The sequence below is a fragment of the Saccostrea cucullata genome, unplaced genomic scaffold (assembly GCF_032062105.1).
Source record: "Saccostrea cucullata isolate Sc308-1 unplaced genomic scaffold, CSIRO_AGI_Scuc_v1 ctg788, whole genome shotgun sequence".
Taxonomy (NCBI): Eukaryota; Metazoa; Mollusca; class Bivalvia; order Ostreida; family Ostreidae; genus Saccostrea; species Saccostrea cuccullata.
Window position 1 is genome coordinate 12444 of NW_026917874.1, and position 26360 is coordinate 38803.

The 26360-nt window shown below is 32.4% G+C and overlaps 2 protein-coding genes across 5 annotated transcripts; one reads left to right on the forward strand and one right to left on the reverse strand.

Moving 5' to 3' along the window:
- Positions 1-977, forward strand: LOC134231106 (serine protease inhibitor Cvsi-2-like). Its single transcript, XM_062713378.1, has 3 exons — positions 1-129; positions 508-615; positions 871-977. Exons 1-3 carry the CDS (start codon positions 84-86, stop codon positions 954-956), a joined length of 240 nt encoding a protein of 79 aa, XP_062569362.1. The 5' UTR covers positions 1-83; the 3' UTR covers positions 957-977.
- Positions 978-1910: 933 nt separating this feature from the next.
- Positions 1911-26360, reverse strand: LOC134236378 (tektin-3-like). Of its 4 annotated transcripts, none has more exons than XM_062720130.1 (10): positions 26342-26360; positions 8561-8729; positions 7608-7778; positions 7135-7313; positions 6268-6353; positions 4781-4918; positions 4228-4442; positions 3728-3950; positions 3460-3614; positions 1911-3244 (listed from the first exon to the last, which is right to left on the reverse strand). In XM_062720130.1, the coding sequence occupies exons 2-10, from the start codon at positions 8566-8568 to the stop codon at positions 3013-3015; spliced, it is 1407 nt and encodes a 468-aa protein (XP_062576114.1). In that variant the 5' UTR covers positions 8569-8729; positions 26342-26360; the 3' UTR covers positions 1911-3012. The 4 variants fall into 4 exon arrangements, with proteins under 4 accessions (XP_062576114.1, XP_062574855.1, XP_062576745.1 ...); XM_062718871.1 differs by lacking the exon at positions 26342-26360 and adding an exon at positions 15032-15128; XM_062720761.1 differs by lacking the exons at positions 6268-6353; positions 26342-26360 and adding exons at positions 6742-6827; positions 15032-15128.

The following is a 26360-nucleotide window of genomic DNA, read 5'->3' on the forward strand; positions in this document are numbered from 1 at the left end:
GTTTGTGGACCTCCATGACTAGAGGACATCCTAGCTTTGATAAGATTTCGAGGAAACACTGTTTTGTGCAGTAAACACTTACCATGAAGACGCTACTGGTTTTCTTTCTACTGTGCGGCATAACATGCGGTAATATTAAATCTAGCATTTAATAATTAATCATGCCCAACTCTTGTAAAATTATCAACATCATATTGTTTATTTCATAGTAACGTTCTATGATATTACAAAAGGTATCAAGTACATTGCATTGTTTTCCGCTTGATTTGGAAATGATATAATATATTATGAATATACAGGTTAAAGTATCATTTATTTTTTTTTATTTTAAATGTGCATTTATCATTTTGAGTAAAATATATCAATGTGAAATCCATGGGAAAAAACTTTGGATTTCACGTTGTTATATTTTACTTTAACCTGTATAAAGAAAATCAGTAGCGTCTTCATGGTTGTTGTTGTGAAATTCTTGCTTATGTCTAATGTTCTTCACAAATTTTCAATCAGTTTCCAGTGAAACCTGCCACCTAACAACTGATTGTGCCCTGAAGTGTACAGACGGAACCCTGGCCTGCTACCATGGTCAGTGCACGTGCATCAAAAGTGACGGGACAAGTAAGTAAAGAAAATTAAAAAAGTTATCTCTCTTCCTTGCAGGAAGTTGAAGTTATTTCTCTTAGTTCTTTAATGGGTATCACTTATCTCACTTCATGAAGATCTAATACAACAATGCTGCAATTTGATAAGATAATGTAATCAGAATAAATAACAGAACAAGAAAAACTAGTATTTGTGAATAATTATCACATAGTTTTAATTTTGAAATTACCTGATGATAATTAATGTAAAAATTCTTAACTTTCCTTGTAGATTGCGTGACCGCAGATACCTGTGAGACATGTGAACATGGCCGTGCCCACTGCTGGGGAGGAATATGTCACTGTTTTGGACATTAAATAAATTCTTCTTGTAGTATTGTTTTGGGGGTTTGAGTCATTTTAATTTTAGTTTTGAAAACACTTTCGTAGTTCTTCATTCAATTCAATTATTACTAATTGCATCAGATATTAATTTGACTGACTACCTACAAGTTTAAGTAATTTGTATTTTAGATTTTTGCTTGATTCTCTTTTTTATTTTCATATTTTATCCAAGAAATAACAACAAAACTGAAAGAACTTATAAACCATCATTTTTCTTTGGAATCTGAACATTTTTAAAATCATTTCTTATGTACCTTTTCTTTATAAATGTACAATTAAATGTACATAGACACTTTCTATCAAGAACACAAGATCATTTTCAGAATACAAAATTGTACACTCAAAATGCTTTTAACCAAATTTTGCCAATGACCGATGACAAGGCAAGTAAATTAACGAGTGCCATTTTTATTGAAAAAGTAGCTGTCTTTTTCCAATTAAAGCCTTGAATTTAATTTTTATCCTGAGAGAATGGCTGTATGAAATGTTGAAAAATATGTTTTGGTGTTGTTGGTAAAATGTTGTCGTTTGGTTCTTTTAGAATTCACACCTGATTTACACTTCTCATGCATATTGTTGTACATTTCTCCTGAAGTTTCTCCTTCACTGCTATATTGATATCTAGGTGAGTTGTAAGAATATAGGCTTAGTTGAGCATTTGCTAGAGTCCGCTTTGTACCGGGTATATTTATTTGCAGTGGTTTTTATTTTTAAAAAAATCAAATCAAGTATAGGTATGTTAACTCGAATTCATTTGAATTGAAAGAAATATCAAAAATACTTAAAAGAGATATTATGTTAATTAAAATTCATTTTCATTGAAAGAAAAAGTAACATTTGATTTTGAAGAATCTCCTCTTTTTTTAGGGATTTTTAATCCACTCAATTTTACTAATTCCATTAATACAAGATAATGAAGACAAGAACAGCAATTCTAATTTTTATGTAGATTTTTTTATTTGTGCAAACAACATAAGCATTACATTACTGTGTGCGCTACCACGTTATATACAAAAATTAACAACCAACCGCACCTATCACAGTCACTGATGGCAAGGGGCTCTGAATTAATCTCCTTGAGCAATACTAATACTCTGCAGAACACCTTAATACTGATATGGTTTAAATAAATAAATGTTCATGAATCACCTGTAATTTCATCGGATTCGGTATTCAAAGAATTTGATATTCATACATTTGCATTTTTCTGAAATGTTGTGATAAATTAGTACATCCTTAACCCCAGAAACATACAATCATACATATGTGGTATAATATAAAATTGGCAATAAATAGAAATATCTATATCATATTTTCATTAACAAACATACATAACAATCGTAAATACTGTTTGATTGCCCAAATGTATAAATTTGAGAGACACAACAGTAGCACATTAAAATCGTTTAGCTGGAAAATACTGTCTTCATTATTCCAAAGAAACAAACTAGATAGTCAAAGCAAAATAACAAAATACTATTTCGTTTAAATGATCAGTTGTAAAATTGAAAAAAAAAAATTAAATTAGAACTATATCTAATTAGCTAATAAATTACTCCAAGTGGCAAACATACCGATATCACATATGTAAAACAATGAGCACATAACAAATGATATTTAAAAAAAACAACAAATGCAAATTGAATTTGCTACAATGAAATATAAAAAAAAGATCATGACAGACAACAAACATATCATTGTCTGAAAAATTGTGTATGCCTAGAAAATTTAGGACAATGTATTCCTTTTTATATCAATCTCAGACAGCAAACTAGGAAAATCACTTCAAATCAAGATGTCTTATGCATTTTCATGATAGATTAGTTTTAACTTTGATAATATTCGAAACAAAAGGAACATGTCCTAAATTTCTGATCGCCTTTAAAAACAATTATAACATTGATATGTTATTGATAATACATGATTTATAACAGAGAGTATAATTTTTAGAAATGGTTCACTGGATAGTTGAAGTCGGTGTCCAATAACGTTGATGCATAATTGTTCCTAAATATATTTTAAAAATTACCTAGCATGTTGGCATTTGAAAAACTGGACCGATTTTAGGGTCCATGGGGAAACCCTTGCGCATTCCCATACAATAAGACTGGTCGATCTTAATTGTGTTATCTTTGACTCCAATGTCATGCTCCAATGTTGCCTTTGTCTTCATCAGGCGAGCTAAACTGAGCTCAGAGGCCTTTAGTCTCTCCTTGAGGATTCTGACTGATTCTCTAATCTCGGTTACTTCTCTCTGGAGTCTGTTAGAAAATAATGTTACACAGTCAACAATACTTCTTATACATGTATTTTAGTTAGCTGTTAAAATGCAAAATAACATTATGAAGTCAAACTTCCAAAACTGTATTACATTAGAAAAATGATGTAACAGTTATCATTTTCTCATTAAAGAAATAAATGACTAATTATGACTTAAAATTAAACTGTGTCATTTTGTAAAGCTAGTTGTACGTACGATTTCATGACTGGGTCATTGCAGAGCTCCACGTTGATACGTCTAGTTCTCTCATCCAGACGAGTCTGGGCCACCTTCATTGGCATTTCCTTGTCCTGTATTGCCTTACGCAGCAACTCGATGTTCTTCTCCATATCGAAGATCTCCTGCATAGTCTGCAAAACAAACCATTTATCCAGTGAAATACATAGAAATACTAACATACCTCTGAAACAAGTAGACATATAATTGAGTATTTTTCCTATATATTTTGTTGTTGCTATCTTACTCTCTGCAAATGAGCCTGTAGTTTGTTCCTGGCATCAGTTGTCTCTCTGATTCTTGTGTTGTAAGCATTGTTGACGGAGTTGAAGTTGTTCCACATCTCGTTGGCACATGCTCGCAGAGTGCTGTCGATTTCACCTCTCAGACGTTCGGAGGCAGCACGTTCTTTCTGGGATCTGGCGATATTCTCCTGAGTATATCTCACCCAAGAATCAGGAATAGTAATTCTGTAATACAAAACAGTCCAATGTTTCGGTTTAACACATGCCTGTTTTTGGGAATTTTGAAGTTTTTAAACCAATACAAGTGAAGCAAATTTCAAAAAAAAAAAAATGAAAATCTAAGCTGCTATCGACACATATTTTCTTTTTTTCAATATTTGATTATAACTCAACTTGAAATTCAACTATAGAGAGACACGGTCAAATTAAGTCGAAGACAGACAGGAAAATACGTTCACATCCATGCGCCATTTGTTAACCCAGAAAAAGGATCAAAACATACGTGTTATCAATGTTCTCGATTCCTGGGAAGTAACCGATTCCTGCAGAGGAGTTTCTGAGCTGTTGCATCCTATCGTCCAGGTTCTGGGCATGGTGCTTGTCCTTGGCATCGATCTCCATGGCGTGCTGGGCGGCACGGTTCATCTTCAGTTGAACGTAGGCCTTGTCCAACACCTTCTTCATCTTAGCCTGGCATTTCTTAATGATATCCACTTCCTGAAAGCAGATATCGATGCATTTTAGACGATCTTCTCAAAAATTGTAATTTTTAAAATACAATTGACATTTTTTTTTTGAACATTCAAAGTAGAAGAAAATTATTCATATATATATATATATATATATATATATATATATATATATATATATATAAGCTTCACTTAAGAAAGAAAAAATGAACAATTCAAAGTAGAAGAAAATTATATCATATATATATATAATCTTTTTTAAACCAGTTTTCTTGAAATGCTGTAGGGGGATGTGAACTGTATGTTTTTTATTAATTCAGTCTTAATCATATCTAATATATATCAACAATTTTCTCCGGTTCCTACCTTGATGAGTGTGCGTTCTACGTCATCATGAACGAGGTCGATTCCCTGACGTTTTTCACGGTGCATCAGACATTCCTCGGCAATGTGGAGAGGGTTGGCAGTGTCCCCGAGAGCTTTCTCCAAAGTACGGCGGTATTCCTAAGGTTTAAACAACAGGCGTTTTATTTGATTCTAATGCACTTGCTTGAATAAGATAGATTTAATCATTTTGCAAAATTTGAAAAAGATATGTAGAAATCATTTCAAGAAAGGTGAAAAAACTACGATTATAATCAAATAATGTATTTAAGGTTAAATCACTCTTTTCCTTTCTTTGATAAGATATTTTTGTGCATTTCTATTTAAAAAGTATACTTTGACTAATGTGACATCTCTATCTATTTTTAATTTTGCCATGTCAATCACAGAAAAAGTTATAAATCAACTTTTGTTTCATTACAATTGCTTAAAAAACAAATTGCTGTAAAATATATTGTAAAAGTGAATGTTTTGCAATTTTTTTTTAACGAATCTTGCAATTAGAACTTTCTTAAAACGTGAATGAACATTTTTTTCAGAACTTATGGTAGATATGGGCAATAAATCTGTGAAAGGTATGTTAAGTTCAAATACGATAAAACCTTATAATGCTAGAATTCCATTGTGAAATTATACATTATGTTAATTTGATTGTTAGAAAATGTATCAAATCTAAAACCCTTTACATAGCAAATCCTTTTTCGAAGTATACTAGTACCTTAATCAAAATTTAATTGAAGGTTTTAAAACAAGCAGTCACCTCTGCCCTGATGATATGAATATATATCATTACCAAATACCCAACAACATAAAAAGACTTTTATTAAAATTTATTCTAAATTCCTTTCCCTTTTACACTGATTGCAAAATATGTCTGAGTAATTAATATTAGTAGAGTATTCAGAAACACGTATAAACAAAGCAGAAATATAAGAGTTAGTGGAAGCAGTGTGCAAGTATAGTAATGGTATATCTTCATTATCATAACCCCTTTGTACATTAGATACAGAAATTAAATTGTTAAATAGGAGAGCACATCGTCAAACTATTAATAAAAAACAACTGAGACTCCCCTTGTTTATACTATTCTTTCCCTTATTAGATTCTTCATTTCACTATAAAGTTTAGTCTACTGAGTATCGAATATGAGACCAAACAAAACAACAAATTCCCCATCCAAATGTTCTTTTATTTTAAATAAAAATCTGCAGAAGATATACTCTCTACTTCTAGAAATATCTACTAATATATATATCTAGAGAAAAGATGTAATGTATTTTTTCTTAAATTTCTCCCTTGTCAATCTCTTCCAGAATCCACTACAATAACCATAGAAGTATGATACTGTGAAAATGAAGAAGAAATGAAGAAAGAGTGAACTTTATTTTTGCCATGACAATTAAGAAAAAAAAACATTTTTTCGTGTGACCTGCTAGACATCGGGAGGTTTGTTCTAATTTTTGGTTTACCTTCAAGTTTTCAATTTCTGTTGCCATGGCATTAACCTCGTTGTTAAGTTCACTTTTCCAGAATGCAATGTCATATACTCGTTCCCCTGATGAAATAAAATGGATGTAATAACATGGTGGATGAACTAAAAAGTAATCTATCATAAATATTTCAAACGGTTGCAAGTTTCTTTCATTGTTGTAAAGTGGAAACAAACCTTTGAAGCAATTATTATTAATATTTAACCACCAATCAATAATGACAACGGTTGAGAAACTCTGCATACATTTTGAAATATTTATGCTCATTAAAACGGTCGTTTGCGACACTTGAATTCATTTCCTTTACATTTCAAAAATGTAAAAGATACTGAAATTCAAATTTGCGACAATAGACCAGTTTTCTACACATCCACCATGTTGGAGGAAGCAGCAATCAAAGGAAAGAAGAACGGGCTACCCATCATGCAACCGTAGACCCGTCTACATTGATACCTCTAAATTTTGACTCTCCGTGGCCAATTGACTAATTTCAGTATTTAATTCACTCTTCCAAAACGCTATGTCGCTGACACGTTCACCTATTCAATTTCAGAGTAAGAGAAGAAACGAAAAAAGAAAAGAAAAAATGAAATATCTGTCATTATTCTTTTCGAACATATAAGATGAAAGAGAATATAAAGAAACTATTCGAATTTACTTTTTAATGTTAAATCTACTTTTTCTCTCTTTGCATACAATTAACTGTCCATGCATATAATTCTAGAGATATATACATTTAATCGTCGAGTTTATTTTCTATGTTAGGATATAGCAGTCTTTAAATATCTTTTAAACCATTGCTGTAGACAAAGTTGTCAGCTATATCTACCTCTATGTTTCTCTTACCTAGTTTCTTGGTGATATCGTTCTGTCTGTTGCGGGTCCTGGCATCTGTTTCTTTGACGGCTCTCCAGGCGTCGGCCCTCAGTCTCTCGGCGAAGGATCTCTCCTTGTCTGACAGGGAAAAGTTCATGCTGTTGGACATGCCCCAGTCATTGGTGGAGTAGCGGGAGTATACGGCATTTCTGGTAAGAAAGAAAAATCGTAGATATAATGTTAAAAATTACTAAAATTCACAAAAAAAGTGGTATTATGTCACTTTAACACTAAAAGAATTCGAATGAGTGTGGCAAAAACTAAAGCCCATTTTTGTTATAAACCTTTCATATTAATGCGTATTGTGAAAAGAGCAATCAGTGGCATGATGCAGTTTGTAACCTTTTATTCACAATCAAAATTTCATCTCTTCTTTATGTATCTTAAATGGAGAGTTTTGTCCTCGATCAGAAAACATAGAACTGATACAGAAAAAGATATACCTGGCAGGGTTGTAGTAAGCTTTAGCATGCCCCATGTCCAGAGATCTTCCAGCGTACCCTAGATGGCGGGAAATGGTTTTATCGGTGACATAGGGGAGGATCTTGGACATTTCAGGGGTCAGGGGTGTGGCACTTCGTGAGCGCATGATGTTGTAGTCGTTGTATCCCAATCTTGAATAAAAGCATACATTTTCAAACACGAACTCCGATTTATTTTTCATCAAACAAAGACTCCAACTGCTATACTAGTATCAGTGTTCTTGTGCATGACATGACAGCTTGAGACAAAAGAATTGTCCTATGTTAAATACTGGTAATAATGAATAGTTAACAACATAGACCTAAAAGAGAAGGATCATTTGGGATAACTTTACAGAGTAGTTTGTGTAAAGAAACAGAAAACAATTTTGTTTTTATCTTTTATATAAAACAAAATTTAAATCAATCCTTGGATTAGTGATATCGTATGTTTAAGATGAATTCAATAAACTAAATATCTTTAAAATTATTGCTATAAAATCTGGACAAAATTATCAATAATTTTCTTTAGGTAATGCAAATACCCACTTTGAAAGAGTTTGTTATCTAAATGGCAGGTAATGCATTGCATGTAATGCTTAATGATATTTTAGGTTATCGTTTTAGTCTAAAATTGAATATGAAAAGGGTTAATGTGCATTGTTCACCTAAGCTTGGCTGAAGGGGGAAAATTGTGTACTGAATAACATGGTTATTTTTGAAATTAGAAAATGTTTAATATAATGTTAAGAGAAGAATTTATTCTTGTCCTCATGTTTAGAAGCAATAGAAATGGTGTTGAAAGCTTTTATTTCATACAAACAGGTACATCATAGCACAACTGAAATGTTGGTACATTGTATAGCACAGCATTTAGAAATTTTACTTCTTTTTCAAACCACATTCAATTCTTGATAAGTAAATTGAGATCTTACCTGCTCATGATGATAAGTTATCCAAAGGTTGATTATTTAAAATAAAGAAACTAAGTTCTCGATGACGAATTCTACTGTAAACACAAATTTATTTCAGGAACAGGGAAGATACGTTGTCATAGAAATGCACCTAGCAACCTGTCACGTGCTTATTTCCAGAACAAGGATTCTGAAAGAGAAAGAATTTCATTCGTGTAAAACTTTGTTATGTCGTTAATTATAAATGAAGTGAATAGTTAGTTTTTCCCCCGAATGTGAACATTACCGCTAGCAAGTTCTCTGATAGCGTCCCTGGTTACGTTTAATCCGAACGAGCAAACTACAGACATGCATGTGCAACCTTTTGACCCGCACATAATCCGTTTTGGGACACCTGCCTCTTTAAATTGAAGCATTATCAATCTTTCATTCAAGTTTTTTATTGACAAAAAACAAAAAGCCACTGAAAACCAAGCAAATATTTTTACCGAATTTTTAAACAACATTCAGTCTTCAACCACCAAAATGATGTGAAATCATGTAATAAATTTAATAATGTAAGATAAAGGTAGAAGTTTTAAAAATTAACGTGGGGCCAATATCAAATTTAACAGGATAAGCACTGTTTAATCGGATAAATCCATTAATAAATAAGCAAACGATCAATGCGGCTTTTCTCGGATAATGTAGGGTATACTTTTAAGGAATTTCGCGTTTGCTCAAGTTCAATTTTGATTATGAATATGGTTCATTACTTTTGATACACAAGAGTGTTAAAGAATATTTTGTTTGAGAATATAGTGAATATTTTTAAGATTTCTTAGGGGTAAAAAACCTACTGACATCAAATAAATCAAACTCCCAACGCCTTATTATACCATTAAAACAGTTTCTTCTTTCATTTGATGACTTTTTTACAGTCTCTGGATGGAAAGTGACAAATACATATATTCTTTACCCCTCTTTTATAAGAAAAATATAGATTCGTAAAAAAGAATTGCCCTCCAAATCAATGATAATAGAGAACGAAAAGCACCTTTAAATTAGATCTCGAGACAAAAAATGCACAACTTTATGAAATATTAATCAAAGAAACTATTAATCCTTATTTAATCTTAACGTGGGTTAAAAAGAAATGATAAAGCTTAAGGAGATATTCTCTGACAAATCTTTGGTGTACAGATGTATGTTTTTTGTTAGGAATACGAGAAACAAATTCTTTCAGTATAAATAAAGTTGTCCATGGCGGTTAATTCAAAAATCCTTAAAATTCCAGAACTTGACGATACGACGTATATGGCAACTGTTTGTATCTTCTTCATAGGTAGCTAATGCGTGTTTAGAAATGCTTCATTTGTATGATACCAATATAATGATCAAATATTCATGTTAAATAATCATTGGCGTCTGTGTGTACGGTAATGGGGTATCGCTAAGGGGTTTTAGCGGATCAATACGGGACACCTACTCAACTGACAGGAAAAAAACTCATAAGCAGGGGTGTCATAAACTAGTAGTAAGAGAGGGATGGGATCATACGTTACTCAAAGATAATAACATAACCAAAGTTATTAACCCAGCATATCTTAATAAAGAATATCCATTTGCAAATCAAGACGATTCAGATATTTTGTCTTCGGGTTTCATATTTCTTATCAACTTTATGAATGTTGGCTAGGAAGATGAAGTAGGGAGTTAAATCAAGAGAACTTTTTTCCAAAAAATTCTTGTCGGTGAAATATAAAACTATGAACTTCGAAAAAAAAAATTTGAAACTTCATAGAAATGACATGAAAATTTAACAAAATAGGTGTAAGCACATTTGTTGTATTGATTTCTTGTATGACTTGATGACTGAAAAAGTGAAAACATTTTAAAGCCAAAATGTAATGAAAACAATACAGCACAAGTCTCCAAAAACGTGCATTATCATTTAGTACTGAAGTTCAATTTTCTGCACAAATTCTTGTCTAACTTATGTTAATTATTCTGAAGGAAAAAAATCCCTACTTCAAAACAATATTTAATCCTTAATTTTAAACGGTAGATCATTTTCAAATTGAAAAAAAGATCAGACTTTTATTAACTGCGATTAATCCCTGATCAGCCATAAAATAATCCGGGACATTTTTTTTTTTAATATTGATTGGTGTAATTAATCCTTTGTAGTCCAATGTGTGCAGATAACTGTTATAAAGCAAAGATTATATGGCGCACCTCGTCGTACCCACAAATAAATAATAAAAGTAAATGGATGGACCCCCTACTTGGTTATTAAAATGTCTTCATTACAAAGAAGTCCTCAGATAAAGATAAATTTCTTGGTGTCAGACTTGAAGCAGGAGAGAGGGCCCATTAATTAATCATACAAAGGAATCATCTTTACCTCAAAGATAAATCACGAAATGTCCTATACGATGAACTAGTTCTTACTTTATGCTCTAATTCTCCTATAGAATAGGCTAACAACAAATCAAATATGAAATATCTAAGCAGTTAAAATGATAGCATGAACAAAATCGGTCATTAGTAAATACAACTTGAGGTGGTGAAACAATATACTCTTTTTTATTTAACATATTTAAATTGATGTGAAATTGTTATCATTACGACATCTTTCCAAATTAAACGAGGAGTATCAAAATACTTTCAATATTTTTTTCCTCAACAGCGCGTAAGGTTTCACAAACGAGGTGCTATCCCCTCCTGGAATATGAAGTACCAGCTTAAATAACCTACTTACATTCCGTGCAATAGAATCACCGGTAAACACAGGTATTGAATATGGCACTTATAAATCAATGATATATCAGTCTACTATCACTCACCCGAGTATACAAAGGGATGAACTGCACGGTACCTATATACGTCTTTATTGTTAAGGTATCTAGGTGCAACTAGACGACTGACGAACAATCCCGCTGCACTCTGACAACAGTTAGGTGCATTAAAGGATTAAAAATGCATATTTACTAAGGCCTAGCAGAAAGATTTAAATGCGTAACAATTTTTTTTCATATACCCTGTTGAAAAATTTAATCTTTTCTATTAATCTTATTGTTCCGATATTAAAATTAACCGTCCAGGTTTCGGGTGTTAATTCTCTTCGCCTTAACTACCTTATCGCTGTCGCTTGGAAACAGGCAGGAAAATGCAAGTAAAACCCGGGTAGCTTTCACTAGCTGGAGGTAATTAATTAAGTCGAATGAAACAAAGCGGCTAACTTTCTTGGTGTGTTAGATTTCATGCCATTCCATTCTTATCAGAACAAAAACAACCATACGTTCTGCCTGTCAATTTAAAAAAAGTACATTCGACATTTAAACACCTATCGCAATGATATGAAATGTTGTCTGTAAAAGACACTGTCTTGGTCTTAATGAACAATGTAATTGATACTATTGGTTGGATTGGTATCACGTGTCATTGTAATTTGATTTTATATTTCTGGCAATGACTATTGTATTTAAATTTACTTTTTCAGCGCATCCCTTGATTGCTTAATTACATAATGTTTATGGAATGGAAAATGTTGCAGAGGACAACTTGCTGAAAAAAAAGTGAACGTCTTTTTTTAAATAAAAAACTTCAGGTAAAGTAAATAATTATCTTTGGTGACGATTGCTATAAGCTGATATATCACGCTTTATGAAATGAGGGCTGTCATTCTTTGAAATATTAAAAGTTTTCCAGATAGAGAATTTTTTTAACGGTTGAATGCAATTTTGCAAACAATTAAACGCTAAAAACTTTCGAAATCAATTTATGTTATTCTGTATAGCATCTCAGATATTTAAAATCCTGATTTCATATAACGTAACAAAAAGAATTTCCTGATTTGTGAATAAAATTTATGCAAATAATTTTTCAGACTTATAAATAAATATAAAATATTATCAAAACACCACTTTTCAATGCAATTGTTTTTTTTTCATTTTGCCGAAGTTCTCGGATAAGTAATTTTGAAAAACTGTTTTCAACCAATTTAGAATGAGATGTTAATGGATTATGTATTTAAACAGCCATTGTGAGGTAAAGTGGTCAGGAAAAGTGATAATGGTGTGGATTTATGACGGTTTCAACAGCCAGCCTTCATCATTGTTATGCTTTAAAGTGCTTTATATAAAACATGAATGTCTTCTAGAGATTTCAACACCATTTCAATGACACAAGCACCTCGGATCACAAAACAATGTATAAACGACGGAGCATAACTTTAAACCTATAAATGGCAAAACAATGCAGAAAATATAGGCATCCAGAACCTGGTCATGGATATATTCTAAATGAACAAAAGGTATATGTATTTGCCCACAAAGCCAGCGCGATCAAAACCGATACAGAGGCAGTGACGTGGCAATTCAATGGAGGAAGCTTAGAGTCCTCCAGTCGGCCGAGACAATCGTTTTACAGATGACAAGATAAAATTTACAAGCATTAATCTTTTCTGGGTTGCACAGAATGTGTTTATTAAGAACCATGTCGTATAAGAAGCTCTTTGCAAAGAGAGCGGTTGCATATCTCATTAGGTTATTTACAAAACTGTAGAGGAATGGAGTGTTCTTTAAATTAAAGGATCGTTTTCTATCGATGCTCAAGGGTTGAGATTGCATTTAATGATGTTGTTTATCATTTTTGCAAAGACATTTCTAATTATTTAATTGCCGAAGATTTCAAAAATAAACCATTACTACTTGAAATATGAAACAAAATGTTCACTAAGCATGTGGTCGTCTGAGTGATGAGATTTCTATTGAAAATTCGATTTGAGACGAAAAAGAATAACGATGGTTTTTGACATAACAATAGCAATTTGTCTCGTAAAAAAGAACATTGATTTCCGGTGACTTCCATTACCAGAAACAGGTCGTAACCTGAGATAAATAGGCAAACATTCTTTTAATCAATTTCTCATAGATCAAGTTTAATTCCTTCAAAAAGGTCACATATTTAAGGTAAGTCATTCAATATTCTGCAGGGATAGATAAGTTAGAAGTCATAGAAAAAAATACAGCAATTTTACGACATTCGGTGATAAACTGAAGTGTGCCTTTATAGCGTACCCACAAAGAAGACAGTCAAAATAAATATTGCAAGATTATGAACCCTGACGGTTTTATGAACATGGTTATATCGGAATGACGTGTATGGCACTTGTGGTCCACTCTCGACACCTTCCGTCTGCTGGGACACAAAATATTTAATAAAAAATTATAAAGGGGTTAAGTGCACACACGTCTTATATCTCAAGACTAACAGTGGACACATATAATGATTTTGAAGCATATTGGTCAAAACTTCAAACAAAATTCTTTGCCCCCCAGAGTTCTAGCTGTCAATCTATCAAAACCAATTCAAAAGTTGCATTGTTACATGAATGTATATCTATTTTGCCAACTTTTATAATGTTTTAACGCCCAGATAAAACTTTTGCCTTTAGTGAAGTTTAATGACATAAGAGTGTAAAAACAGGCATACAGTAAAATCAATAATGAGTAAACATAGCAAAGAATAAGGACAAAATTAAGCCGGACCAATACATAGCCAAAATCGTTTAATTTGTTACATGAATGGTCTAAGCCACAGTGGATTACGCCCGTTGACAGACTGGGTCTACATAATGCAAGTGGTCAATCTATAATATAACCAGAACCCTGAATACAAGGGATCCATTTAGGTGCCAGGTTGTGTATTTGTTAACTAATCCTATTCTCTTATCTTCTTAAGATCAACTAAACAAAAGGATTAAAATGGATTTAAGTGTCCTCTTATAATTGAAATAGCCCCGTCTGATTGCTGTATTGAAGAGTTATCAAAAATCACCTTATTCATACAATGTTCTCAAACATTGAAATAAACAACAAGGTGTATGCATAATTTCAGTAGCATGTACAAATGGGTACGATTTTAAACTACAAACATGATGAAAAATTAGAAATAGATTGAATAATGTATTGCACTTTATTTATTAAGCTGAGTTAGAGGTTGTGATCTCCTTGTTACTTAGAAATACAGTACATTTGATACTAGAGCTAAAACCTGTTTACTGCAAAAGAAGCATATACATTGCTTTAATTTTCCGAGATACGAGGGATAATAATTAGGTAATATTTTTTTCCGAAACATCCCCAGAAAAAACAAATACAGATAGAGTAAAACTGAACATAATCCTTTTTCTAGTCTCCTTTTCCTTTCCCAAATGACATTATATCATCAATGTATTAGATTATCTAACCTCATTAAAACGTATTTTCGTTGTCATTTAAATTTCATTTTTTCTTTTGTATTATATAGCATAAGTGATACTTGATGCCAAGAGACCTTTAAATCTCAATCATTAAAATCTGCTTATTTGTAGCAATTTACCGATTTTAATGTTGCCCCGACATCGTTTGCTAATTAAGTAGGAGTCATGAGCAACCTATTATTGATAATTGGTAGAGTAAAAATTCTGATATGGCAAATTGATACTGCATAGAAAATTCGTCTTACCTTTCCTTCAACCAGACTAGGCAATCAATTAGTTGCTAACGACATGGCGTCCCGTTGCTACGGGTACTCGTTTCATAGACACATATATTTCGCGCATGCAAAGCAACATCCGGTCACCAAAAAAGAAGTCTAAATATACTTCTTTTGGAAAATCATTTAAAGTGTTGCAAAAAAATACAGTGTTTGGGAATTTTATTTAACAAAAGAGCACCAAAATATCTTACCGTAATTCGATACGATATATGTCCTAAAATATAGTTGTAATTACTTAAATTACAATTCGCTGTTAGTCGCGAGTAAGCCGTTTAAGGTTCAGAAGTTTCTTTTATTCAGCCCTCGATCAGAGTCTCTTTAAAACGTTGCATTGACATTTCAATATAGATATCTAAACTGCGTATTGAACTTTGAGACAGTATTTGTTTACATTATTGGTTTAATTTTTATTCCACTGAATTGGGTTCCACGTACATTTTCAAATCCATTCATTTGCAAAAAGAGAATTTACTTTCTTCATTCCTTATATCAGCAATTTTAAGTTTTCCATAAATTGAGACATATTAACAGCAAAAGTTTTCATCAAGCAGTTTTATCTCCGAAAATCAATAAACACTTAAAAGCTTCTAAAAAGAAAAAGTACGGGGACTCAACGTATTTGCCAACATTGTTATCTTACAAATAAACCATTGAGGTAAAGAAAATGCTTGGGAGCTGGGTGAATAGAAGAGAATTTCTTTACCTTTGCAATGCCTATTTTATAGCCCAATTCTTTTCATTTATAATTTACATGCACACAAAATATCAATACCGTACTATGAGCTCTGGTTAATGTTAGGTTTCCTGTTTTTACCTTGTTCTGTTATCTGAACAAAATAAAATCTCAAGCCGGTTCAGATTGGCTTGACCTTGAATTAATTATTTATTTTACTTGTCTGGTTATTAAATGGAAAGGAAATAGGAAAAACTAGAGGTACTGTGAGCACTGACCTCACTAAATGATACCCCGCCTCTTATATGATTTTTATAGCAATTTAAGTCTCTAAGTTCTGCTCTGGAAGACCTGATATAATTGTCAGATCAAAAAAAAAATAGGAAGTGCACCATGGCATTATGTAATAAAGAATCTGTGAAAGAATCATTAATTTCCATGAAGAGTATAGGAGAAGCTGAGGATAAGAGAAGGGTACCCTTCGATATTATAGAAAGAATGACAGTGCCCATGCTTTGCTGTTGGAAACCCAAAATATGTGTCCGATCAAACAGGAAAATAGGAAGTTCACAATGGCACTACATGTATGTAACAAGATTATATGAAAGTCTCATCAAATTTCATTCAGTGGTTTAAGATGAGATAAGAGATGTATACCCCAAAGCTGAACAGACGGACGTACAGATGGTCATCTTGATCGCTATATACCCTCCCACTTTTCCAGCGGGGGTATGAAAATGATCGCATTTACTAGAGACTTATGGGCTGCATTGCCCAGATTTCAAGATTTATTTCGCTATATCTCAATGAAAAAAATTATCCCCATTTAGCTATATAGGGACATTTTTCACCTGTTTGAATCCTCACTATACAGAGGTTATGAATACTAAATTTTAAAAAAAAAAACATAACAGAGTTTCTTTTCTAGAGAAGATTTTAGAAAGATTTTCAAAAGTTAAGGAAAGTTTCCAAAAGATGTTACTAAATTTTTACTATTTATTTTCTCCCCTTGATAGTGGTCTTGTTTTTCATTTGAAAATTACTCAAGCATGCTTTTTGCAAAGTTTGGTTGAAATTGGTCCTTGAATTAAATAATTTCTTACGGAGATAGCAACAGAGATAACGAACAGTATTCAAGCTAAAAAGTCAATTCAAACCATGCAAATCAGGAGCAGAGAAAACACGGACCTCTAAAACATCAATGGTGGGATCCGGCGCCATGGAGGAGTGAGCATCCCCTGCCGACCGGTCACACCCGCCGTGTGCTCGTTGTCATGATCGAAATATGATGGGAAAATACTGATTTTAAACGAGACAGTTGATATTCTTGTTTCATCAACTAGTTTGTCAATAACTCACAAGTACCTCGTTTAGATATTGTTCATACAAGAGCATGCTCTTTCATATCGAAGCAACTGAGATATATAAACCCCTTATGCAGAAAATACTAGAGGTACTGTGAGCTCACTAAATGATACTCCCGCCTCCCATATTATGATTGTAGTGTCAAAGTCCATGTTTTGCTCGGGGGGGGGGGGGGGATAAATGTCAGATCAAAAAATAAAGTAGGAGGTGAACATTGGATAAAGAATCCGTGAAAGCATCATTAAAATTTATTCAATGGTATAGGAGGAGTTGCGGATAAGAGATTGGCACCCTTCAACATTACAGAAAGAATGGCAGTGTTGATGTTTTACTAAGGAAAACCTGAAATATGTGTCCGATCAAAAAGTAAAATATGAGGTGCACAATGGCAATATATAACATTGATTCTGTTAAAGTTTCATTATAATTAAATTGTGTTATAAGATGAGCTGCGGATAAGAGATGAGCACGCCAAAGCGTAACAGACGGACGTACAGACGGACGGACATCCCGATAACTATATACCCTCCCACCTCTCAAGTTGGGTATATAAACATTGTGAAAACATTGCAGACCACATGTCATATAGTCAGACACCAGACTGTCATCAATCCGAAATATTCGGGTGAGCTAAAAAGATCTATGAAAGAAAAATATTGAAAATTGTTTTCATTAAACTACAATATCTGTCTATCTTGCGTTTGCACTTGCAACCCTGTAAAATATAAAGTGTTTTAACGGTTTATATAAAAAACCCAAACATTTTTAATGATTGCAACCGTTATATCCCGTATAACATAATAGACACTTTTATTGTTTTCATTTATATCTTTCGTTCAATTATTCATATAAAAAGAGTTAAAGTGCTTTGATATCTTATCGATCACCACGTATGCATTACAAAGATTGTCATGAAACAGTTGACTTTAAACACTTTTTTCATATTCGAACATTAAGCTTTCAAACGTTTAAAAAATGAATCAGTCATTGCTGCTGAGAGAGAGGTAGGAGAGGTTTTATTCTCCCTCTGGGATTCTCGGTGTTTTAAAATTTACATAGCAGGAAATGCCTTTTGTCTGTCCCCTTAGAAAAAAATTATTAAAGAAAACTCAAGGGTCACACCATCCATCAGAGATTCGTTGTTTGGAAGAAAAATTTACATGGTTTTCCCCTAGAAAAATATTTGCCCTGTATTGTGGCCCTTACCTAGCCTCAGGAGGAGTGGGTACGTTTTAATCCCAGATGAACCTAAATGTATAGGAAAGTAGTACGTTTTCCTCTTGACATTTGGCAGCACCTTTCCCGCCCCTTCACAAGAGTTTATGTTCTTGTTCCTCTTCGAAGAATAATCTTCCCAAGAATAATACTGGGTACCCATCTCTTATCCACAACTCCTCATATACCACTGAATGAAATTAAATGCGACTTTCAGAGATTCTTTGTTACATGGTGTCATTGTGCACCTTCCAATTTACTTTTTGATCGAAAACGAATTTCTCATTTCCCCTGGCAAAACATTGACACTGCCATTTTTTCTATAGTATTGAAGGGTACCCATCTCTTATTCGCAGCTTCTCCTATGCCACTGAATAAAATTTAATGATACTTTCGTAGATTCTTCGTTACACAATGCCATGTGCGTTTCCTATTTTACATTTTGATCTGACACTTATTTCGGGTCTTAGCGCAAAACATGGACTTTGCCGTTATAACCATATGAGAGGCGGGGTATTATTTAGTAAGCTCAGTGACCACAGTACCTCTAGTTGCTTTTTGATCATTAATACAATAAATTACCAGTAACTTTATTGTTTTTATAGTTTTTGGAAATAATTTAGCAGTATATATTTCTGTGTTACGAGTTAATTTATTCCGATTTCTGAACAAACTGTTAGTCACGTCTACTTCATTTTTTGGAAGGACATAATATATAGGGAAAGGACACAGGCACCATATGTTACTTATTTTTCTTGTGAAATTTACAGCAACTAATGTCTATTTAATGCACACATGAGCAGGCGGATTTCAACGACCAAAAAATGATATAATGGGCATCAACAATGGTTACCTTACCGACAATGAAATACAACAACCAATGTATATTTGCAAAAATTCAACAATTTATCACTTATTATGTTTGATTGACTTTAAGTCTCATAGCAAATTTAATGGACATCATTTTGGAAGTAGTTCACACTTTTTACAGCTACATTTGATAGTAAAAAAGTTTAATACTCAAAGGTCACCCTATATTTTGAAAAATCGGTGAAAACTACAGCGCGTAGGAATATATCTAAAAAATCATTAAAAAAAATTAAAAATTGTATTTATCCACGTTTGTCTGAAATTCAAACAGATTATGAAACTTGAATCCATTTTGCTTTAAACCCTCAAAACATTTTTTTAATAAAATTGCACTTGAAACAAAAAATTGCAAGGGCACAAAAACAGTTTTATATGCTATTTTCTTAAATATTTGTGGTCTTGTTGTTCAAACTTTTATTCGGGGAGGAAGTTCAATTTCTGGAGGAGTCTAGAAAGCAAACTTTTTGCAAAAAAATTTGAAAGGTTTATGAGAGGAAGGAACCAGAATGAGGAATTCACTACATTAAATTTCTTCATGACAGCGTCCAAACCCATAGGCCATGAAGAGTAAAGGAGTTTTGGGGATAAACAGAAAGTTATTATTTTGTCATACCAACAATATTCGCCCGATATTTTAAAATCTGACTTGTTCCATTTACCAAACTTGAAAAAACATCTTTCAGAAAGAAAAAAACAAGTACAGAAAATCATAGAATCTGCCATATTCCAGTATATGGAAGGGTCATACTAAAAAACGTGTTCTAAAACAATTAGAAATTGAATAGATATGTTACACAGACATGTGTTTTAATTAAAAGTAGGGATGTCAATTTTACTCGGGCAGTTTACTCGAATAGTCGGATGCTTTAGTCGAACGATAGTCGAATATTCGTTTAATTTTAATTTTTTTTAAAAATCATCTTCACTGTTTGTCTTTTACAGACTAGTTTACAATATTTAACCTACGCTATCACCATTATACAACGAATTTCTGAATTGTAAACACATACGGAGTACGTAGTACAATAAAAACTGTACATCAACATGTATGCAATGTATTTAATTTCAAAATTGATATATTAGCTGCACATTTTATCTAAATGCAGGATATCAAAAGCTTGATTTGTCCTTTCTTTACATAACGGTTTTACATGTTCCCCATAATTGAAGCCAATTTCTACGTTTCCGTCAATGACCTTTGACAGGTAAACAATTAAAGTGTGTCTCTTATAAAAAACAAAGAGATAGATAGCTTGGGATAAATTTTAATTATGAGATTTTGTGCAAACAATCAACCATTGCATGAAATAAATCTCAGAAAAAGAAAACACGGTTTAATTACTCTCATAACTGACCCCAATTTACATGTATTTTGAAGATATGTTTGCCGAAAATACATCGACGTACAAATAATTTCCTTTGAACAGTTATACCGTACCCTTAATTTTCACATATGAAAATATTGATCTGTAAATAAATGAAATGGGCAAATATAAGTTTATTGCCTTGAATTCAATATTACTTTGATGAAACACATTTTTAACGAATAACCGACTAAAGAAATTTTAGTCGATAGTCGGTATGATCGAACGATAGTCGAGTACTCGAATATTCGTTGACATCCCTAATTAAAAGAGAATATTTAAGTGAAATCATTAAGACTAAATCATAGAAAAGCGTTTTTTGTTCCTTTCCGAGCACCGATGACATTATTTATTGATCAGCCCTTGTATGTTAAGATCAACAAATAAAAAGAAAATATCGAAAAGTGTCACTTTGCAAAGTATAGGCTTCACCGCGAATTTCGCTAACTTTTGTTTCTTTTGTCTCCGGGATGATTATAGTAAATTCTCTTTGATCAACTTAACATAGAGATGATAATAACCATACAAAGAAATATAAAACCAAAATGCAATTATATACCCACTTCTTTGACCTTTAAATTCAATTGTCATGAAATTTTAATAAAGTTCTGTTTGAAATCGAAAGGGGAATTTTTGACAAACATGTATGAGAATAAATAATTTTGTATATTGTGTACTTTTTAGTCCCTCGGTGCTTATTTTATTGAACAAAGCAAATTTGAAAGACATTTTATCATTAATTCAGAATTTTGTCAAAATATATTCATTAGAGTTCTCTTAATATAGGAAATAGTAATAGCTTACATTTGAAATGAGTTCTTGTTTACATAATAAGTAATTGATGAAAATGAAGAATTTCAGGATGAAGCCATTTCTAATAAGAGAAATAATTTGGTAAAGTGCTTGCATTCTTGAACTGGTATCTGTTTCCCATTTAATCAATATAATTTCTATGCAAACGCAGTTAATTGTCTGTAAATTGAGAAATGCTTTTTAAAAAATTATTTAGATGTCTTTTACTTCTTTTTACGTATATATGATATCTTAGATCTTTCAGTCCTGTTGTTTTTTAAAATATGATGACAATCTTTTATTTCCCTAATAAGCCACATGTTATTTATAGTGTTCCCAGAAATTATTGAGATTTAATATTTTATACTTCCTGTTGTCTGCTGATGTTCAAAATCATAAAAAAAACTAAATTAAGCTATGTACTAGTATTAGTAAAGGATTGTTAAATCTGCTTATTTTTCTGAAATATCGAGCATTTTACCATCTACTGTGTACTGTGTGGAACAAAAATTCAAAAAAGGAAGAGGAATTCAGTTATGAGAAATGGGTTGTACACCTAGCCTTACATTCAGATATACCATCGTTCTTCAACTTTCCTCAATATAATTTATTTTCTGCATTCATGAGTCTACTCTGCTCTGCTTTTTTGTAAATGAGCATTTATTAAAATCCCAAACAAATTAACCAAATATGTACAAAAGTTACAAATGCCCAGATCTGAATATATCACATGCTTAGTACGCGTTCAAATATCAAAGACGGCTTGGATATTTGCTCATGAAAAACAACATTAAGTGTAGAAAAATGAGGGGGGGGGGTTCATTGTAAGCCCCACCAGTTCTTTCCCTCTGCCGAATCCCTTTCCATTTTTCAATATTTTTTTCTCACATGAGTCAATAGTACACAGTGGAATACTCAATGTTTCACACGTTTCGCTAGTTTAGCAATTTTTGGTAAAAAAAAAATATCTACATTAGGCTTCATATATATATATTTCAAAAGCAATCTTTGTGAACATTTGTGAACATTAGCATTCAGTTAGTATACAATGAAAACGATAAGTTATAATTATGAAAACGGCAAGTACGAAAGTACATGTAGCGAGTTTTGTCATTTGTGTTATTTTCGCCTCGTGTTATTTTCGCCCTTTGCCCTTGCCAACAATTTTGCCCCGTTTTAAATTCGCTCATTCACAGTTTTCATAAAAAAAATTATAGTGTTATTTTGAATTTGACCCGTTTTAAATTCGAGAACATGTGATAAGGGCGACAGAGGCGGAAATAAAACGGGGGCGAAATTTTCTCTGTTTACAGTATCTAGACGAGAAGGGCCAACTAAATTGTATGATAAATGAGATGATTTTTAACAGCTTTTTCTCTCGTCACATTTCCTTCTTTTTGTAATAGTATTCCACTATCACCTGCTTATAATATGCATGTCTCCAAACTTATTTGCTATTGAAGAGCTTGTTCTGGGTATGATAAATTTTTAAAGCGATGCATGTTACTAACTGAAAAATTCATGGTAAAGAACTTTCAACAACCCTGTTTAAAGTCAACATTTCGTAAATTCTATGATCGTTATAATGACCTTTTTAGCAAATATAGCCCACCTTTGGATCGAATTTTCGCTGACTTGTTTCATACCAATTGTTAGGCCTTTGTTTTCATACTGAAGATGAATATGGACTGTTCTGTTTACCAGATCGATAGGGCTCACCACAGGTTTTACCGGTTTACCTGGAATGCTTACCCCTCCTAGGCACCTGATCCCAGAATTTCCAGGAATCCGTGTTTAATGTCCCCTTCACATATTTGTATTGTTTATAGATTTTATGAAATCGGCCAATGTTGTTCTTTATCCTCACCTTTTACATACCGTCACTACTCGTAACCTCGCTGTTGTTCAGTATTGAGCTTAAAAAAATATATATGTATTCCTATGTTTCTATGGATATTTTCTAAAGAAGGGAGTGAGTTACGAAATGGAATGAATACCTCTATTAGAAAAAATACCGATTGTTCGGTTATTGACAAAATAGAAGATACGAGATCGTAATGTTATAAGTTTCTTTTTCATAAGGTAAGCAAAAAAGTTCGTGAAAATAATCCAGTGTTTTTAAAAACTATTTCTGCAAAAACATTTTTGTTGAATGCAGCTGCACTGTATTCAAATGTATCCTAAAAATGCATTCAGTAGCGCCAATTCTTGTTTTTGGAGAGATTTACTTAAATGATGCCTATTTGTGTTTCCCTATTACCAGATCTCGTATCACTGACACGGAGTGGCGAATTTCTGCAAATATTTGTATAGATATAATGATCTGACATGTTTTTCAATATCATGAAATGGTTTGTGTTGGAAGTGGCAAAACAAATATTTTCAATTCGCATAATTTGTAGAGGCAAATAGGAAATGCACAGAACAGAGAATGCACTTATGCTATATATTGTTTTTAATGTAAACATAAGGACAAATCGCAATATTTTAAAACGAAATTGAAGAGTGAGATTAATATGAACATTATGTACTTACCCTCGTAGGCGATTAATCAGAATAAACTTTTCTTCAATTTTAAATTGAGTTAAACTTCATCAGGTGTGTAAGCGTAAATGGTCAATTATAATGAGCAGGTCTGTAGATCTAGGTTTACCGTCCGTTTGTATAAATCAAGCATATGAAATCAAAATTATCAATGTATTTTTCAGGCACAAGAATCTATTTAATATGCTGCTGATAATGGATTCTAAGTAAATTACTGTATTGTGGTACTGAAATTGTATCAAAGAAATGTTAAGCTTATTTCTTCATTATTTTTTTTCTACTATTTTTTAAATTTATTATTATTATTATTATTTTTATTTATTTATTTATTTTGTTGGTGTTGTTGTTGTCTTATTTGGAAATATGAAAGGCTATTAACAGTATATGTATAGCAAAACACTGTCAAGCACATGCATACATACGATCTCTTATAAAAACTAAAGGTACTCTGAATAATAAGCTCACTAAATGATACCCCCCTCCCAGATGTTTATCAAGGCTACGTCCATGTTTGCACTGGGAGACCCAAAATAAGTGTGAGATCAAACAGTAAAATAGGATCGAGGTGCAAAATGACATTATGTAAAAAAGAGTCTTTGAAAGTATCATTAAATTTCATTCAGTGGTAAAGGAGAAGTTGCGGATAAGAGATGGGTACCCTTCAATATTATAGAAAGAATGGTAGTGTTCATTCTTTGCTATGGGAAAACCAAGATATTAGTCAGATCAAAAAGTAGAATCAATGGTTCACAATGACACTCTGTAACAAAGATACTGTGAGAATTTCCTTGAATTTCATTCTGTGGTAAAAGAGGAGTTTGCATATAAGAGATTGGAACCTCAACGCGTATCAGACGACCCGACGTACGGACAGCTAGACGGACAGACAGCCCGATCACTACATACCCCCACTTTTCAAACGGGAGTATAATAATACCCAGAAGATGTGTCAAGTTCAAAGGGAAATAACTTTTTTAAAATACTAAATGCACTGTAGAGTTCATGTGTTTCACATTAATACTTATCTGTATGCATGGTTGTGCAATGTTAATTTGAATCTGAAGTAAACTATTGAACGCCAAATTAACAAAAATGAGCTTAACATACTTTCACAGTTAATAAACCAATTTTTTCGACTGTAAACTATAGTTTACAAACCGTGAACTATAGTTAACAATTCGTTAACTATAGTTTTCATCTGTAAAACTATATTTAACGGTTGTTTACTATAGTTTACGTATGCTAATCTAAGTTTATCTGTAGATGTAATAAAACGTTAACAATAGATTTGGTGATAAACATAGATTCACGTCTGTAAACTTTAATTTACAATCGTGAACTATAGTTAAGAGTTGTTAATCATAGTTTCACAAATCGTGAAACTGTAATTAGCAGATCGTTAACTGTAGAGTTGTAAACCATAGTTTACAAATCGTGAAACTGTATTTATCAGATAATCCATGTTTTGCAATCGCAAATGATTGTTTTCAGTGTCAAGTATAACTTACGGTTTTGAAACATAGATTATCGCGTAACTATGGTTTACAGATGTAAAATATAGATTTACCTTGTTAACTATAGTTTACAGTCCGTAAACTATAGTTTACAACCGATAAACCTAGTTTATCGACTGTGAAACTACGTTTAGTTCATTTTTGTGAATTTTGCGTGCCATAGTGAACACTAATACATGTATTTTTTTTTTACACATAATAAAACCAAGAAGTCAAAATTTGATAAAAAAAAAAAAGACGATTTTACCAGACAGTATTATCCCCACACCACTATTACTAATAACATAATATATCAAAACTAATTATATATTAAATGAGAAATTCATATATAATGAGAACACGAGGAAAAATGGCAGTAGACACAACTGTATATTGATTGATTGATTGTATATTGTTTTATGTCCCTCTCGAGAATTTTTCACTCATATGGAGACGTCACCGTATGCCGGTGAAGGGCTTCAAATTTAGACCTATACTCGGCACTCAGGGCCTTTGAGCAGTGAGGGTTCTTTATCGTGCCAACGCCTACCGTGACACAGGACCTACGTTTTTAAGGTCATATCCGAAAGACCCGTGACTTTCACTTCTAGTGCCGAGCGCTTGGCGAAGGAACAGTCACTACCTTTGTTTACACAACTGTATAAAATATGGAGAGAGGTTCTGGGTAAATCTAAGAGCCATGTTTAGTATGTTTTTCGTTTTTTTATAATAATAACACGTTTTTTTTTCAACCCCGTTGTAGTCCCCAAGATGAAATAAATTTATTACACACCTAATGACCGATCATATTTCACAAAGATGAATTGGCTCAAGATAAAAAACACAATGGGAATTTGAGATGGAGGATATTGTCAAAGAACGAAGGACTGAATCACAACAACACATCCAAACAAAGGAAAGTACTTATTCTACAAAATATTAAAGTAAACAATCGACTTACCGACATTTTTAGACTTTCT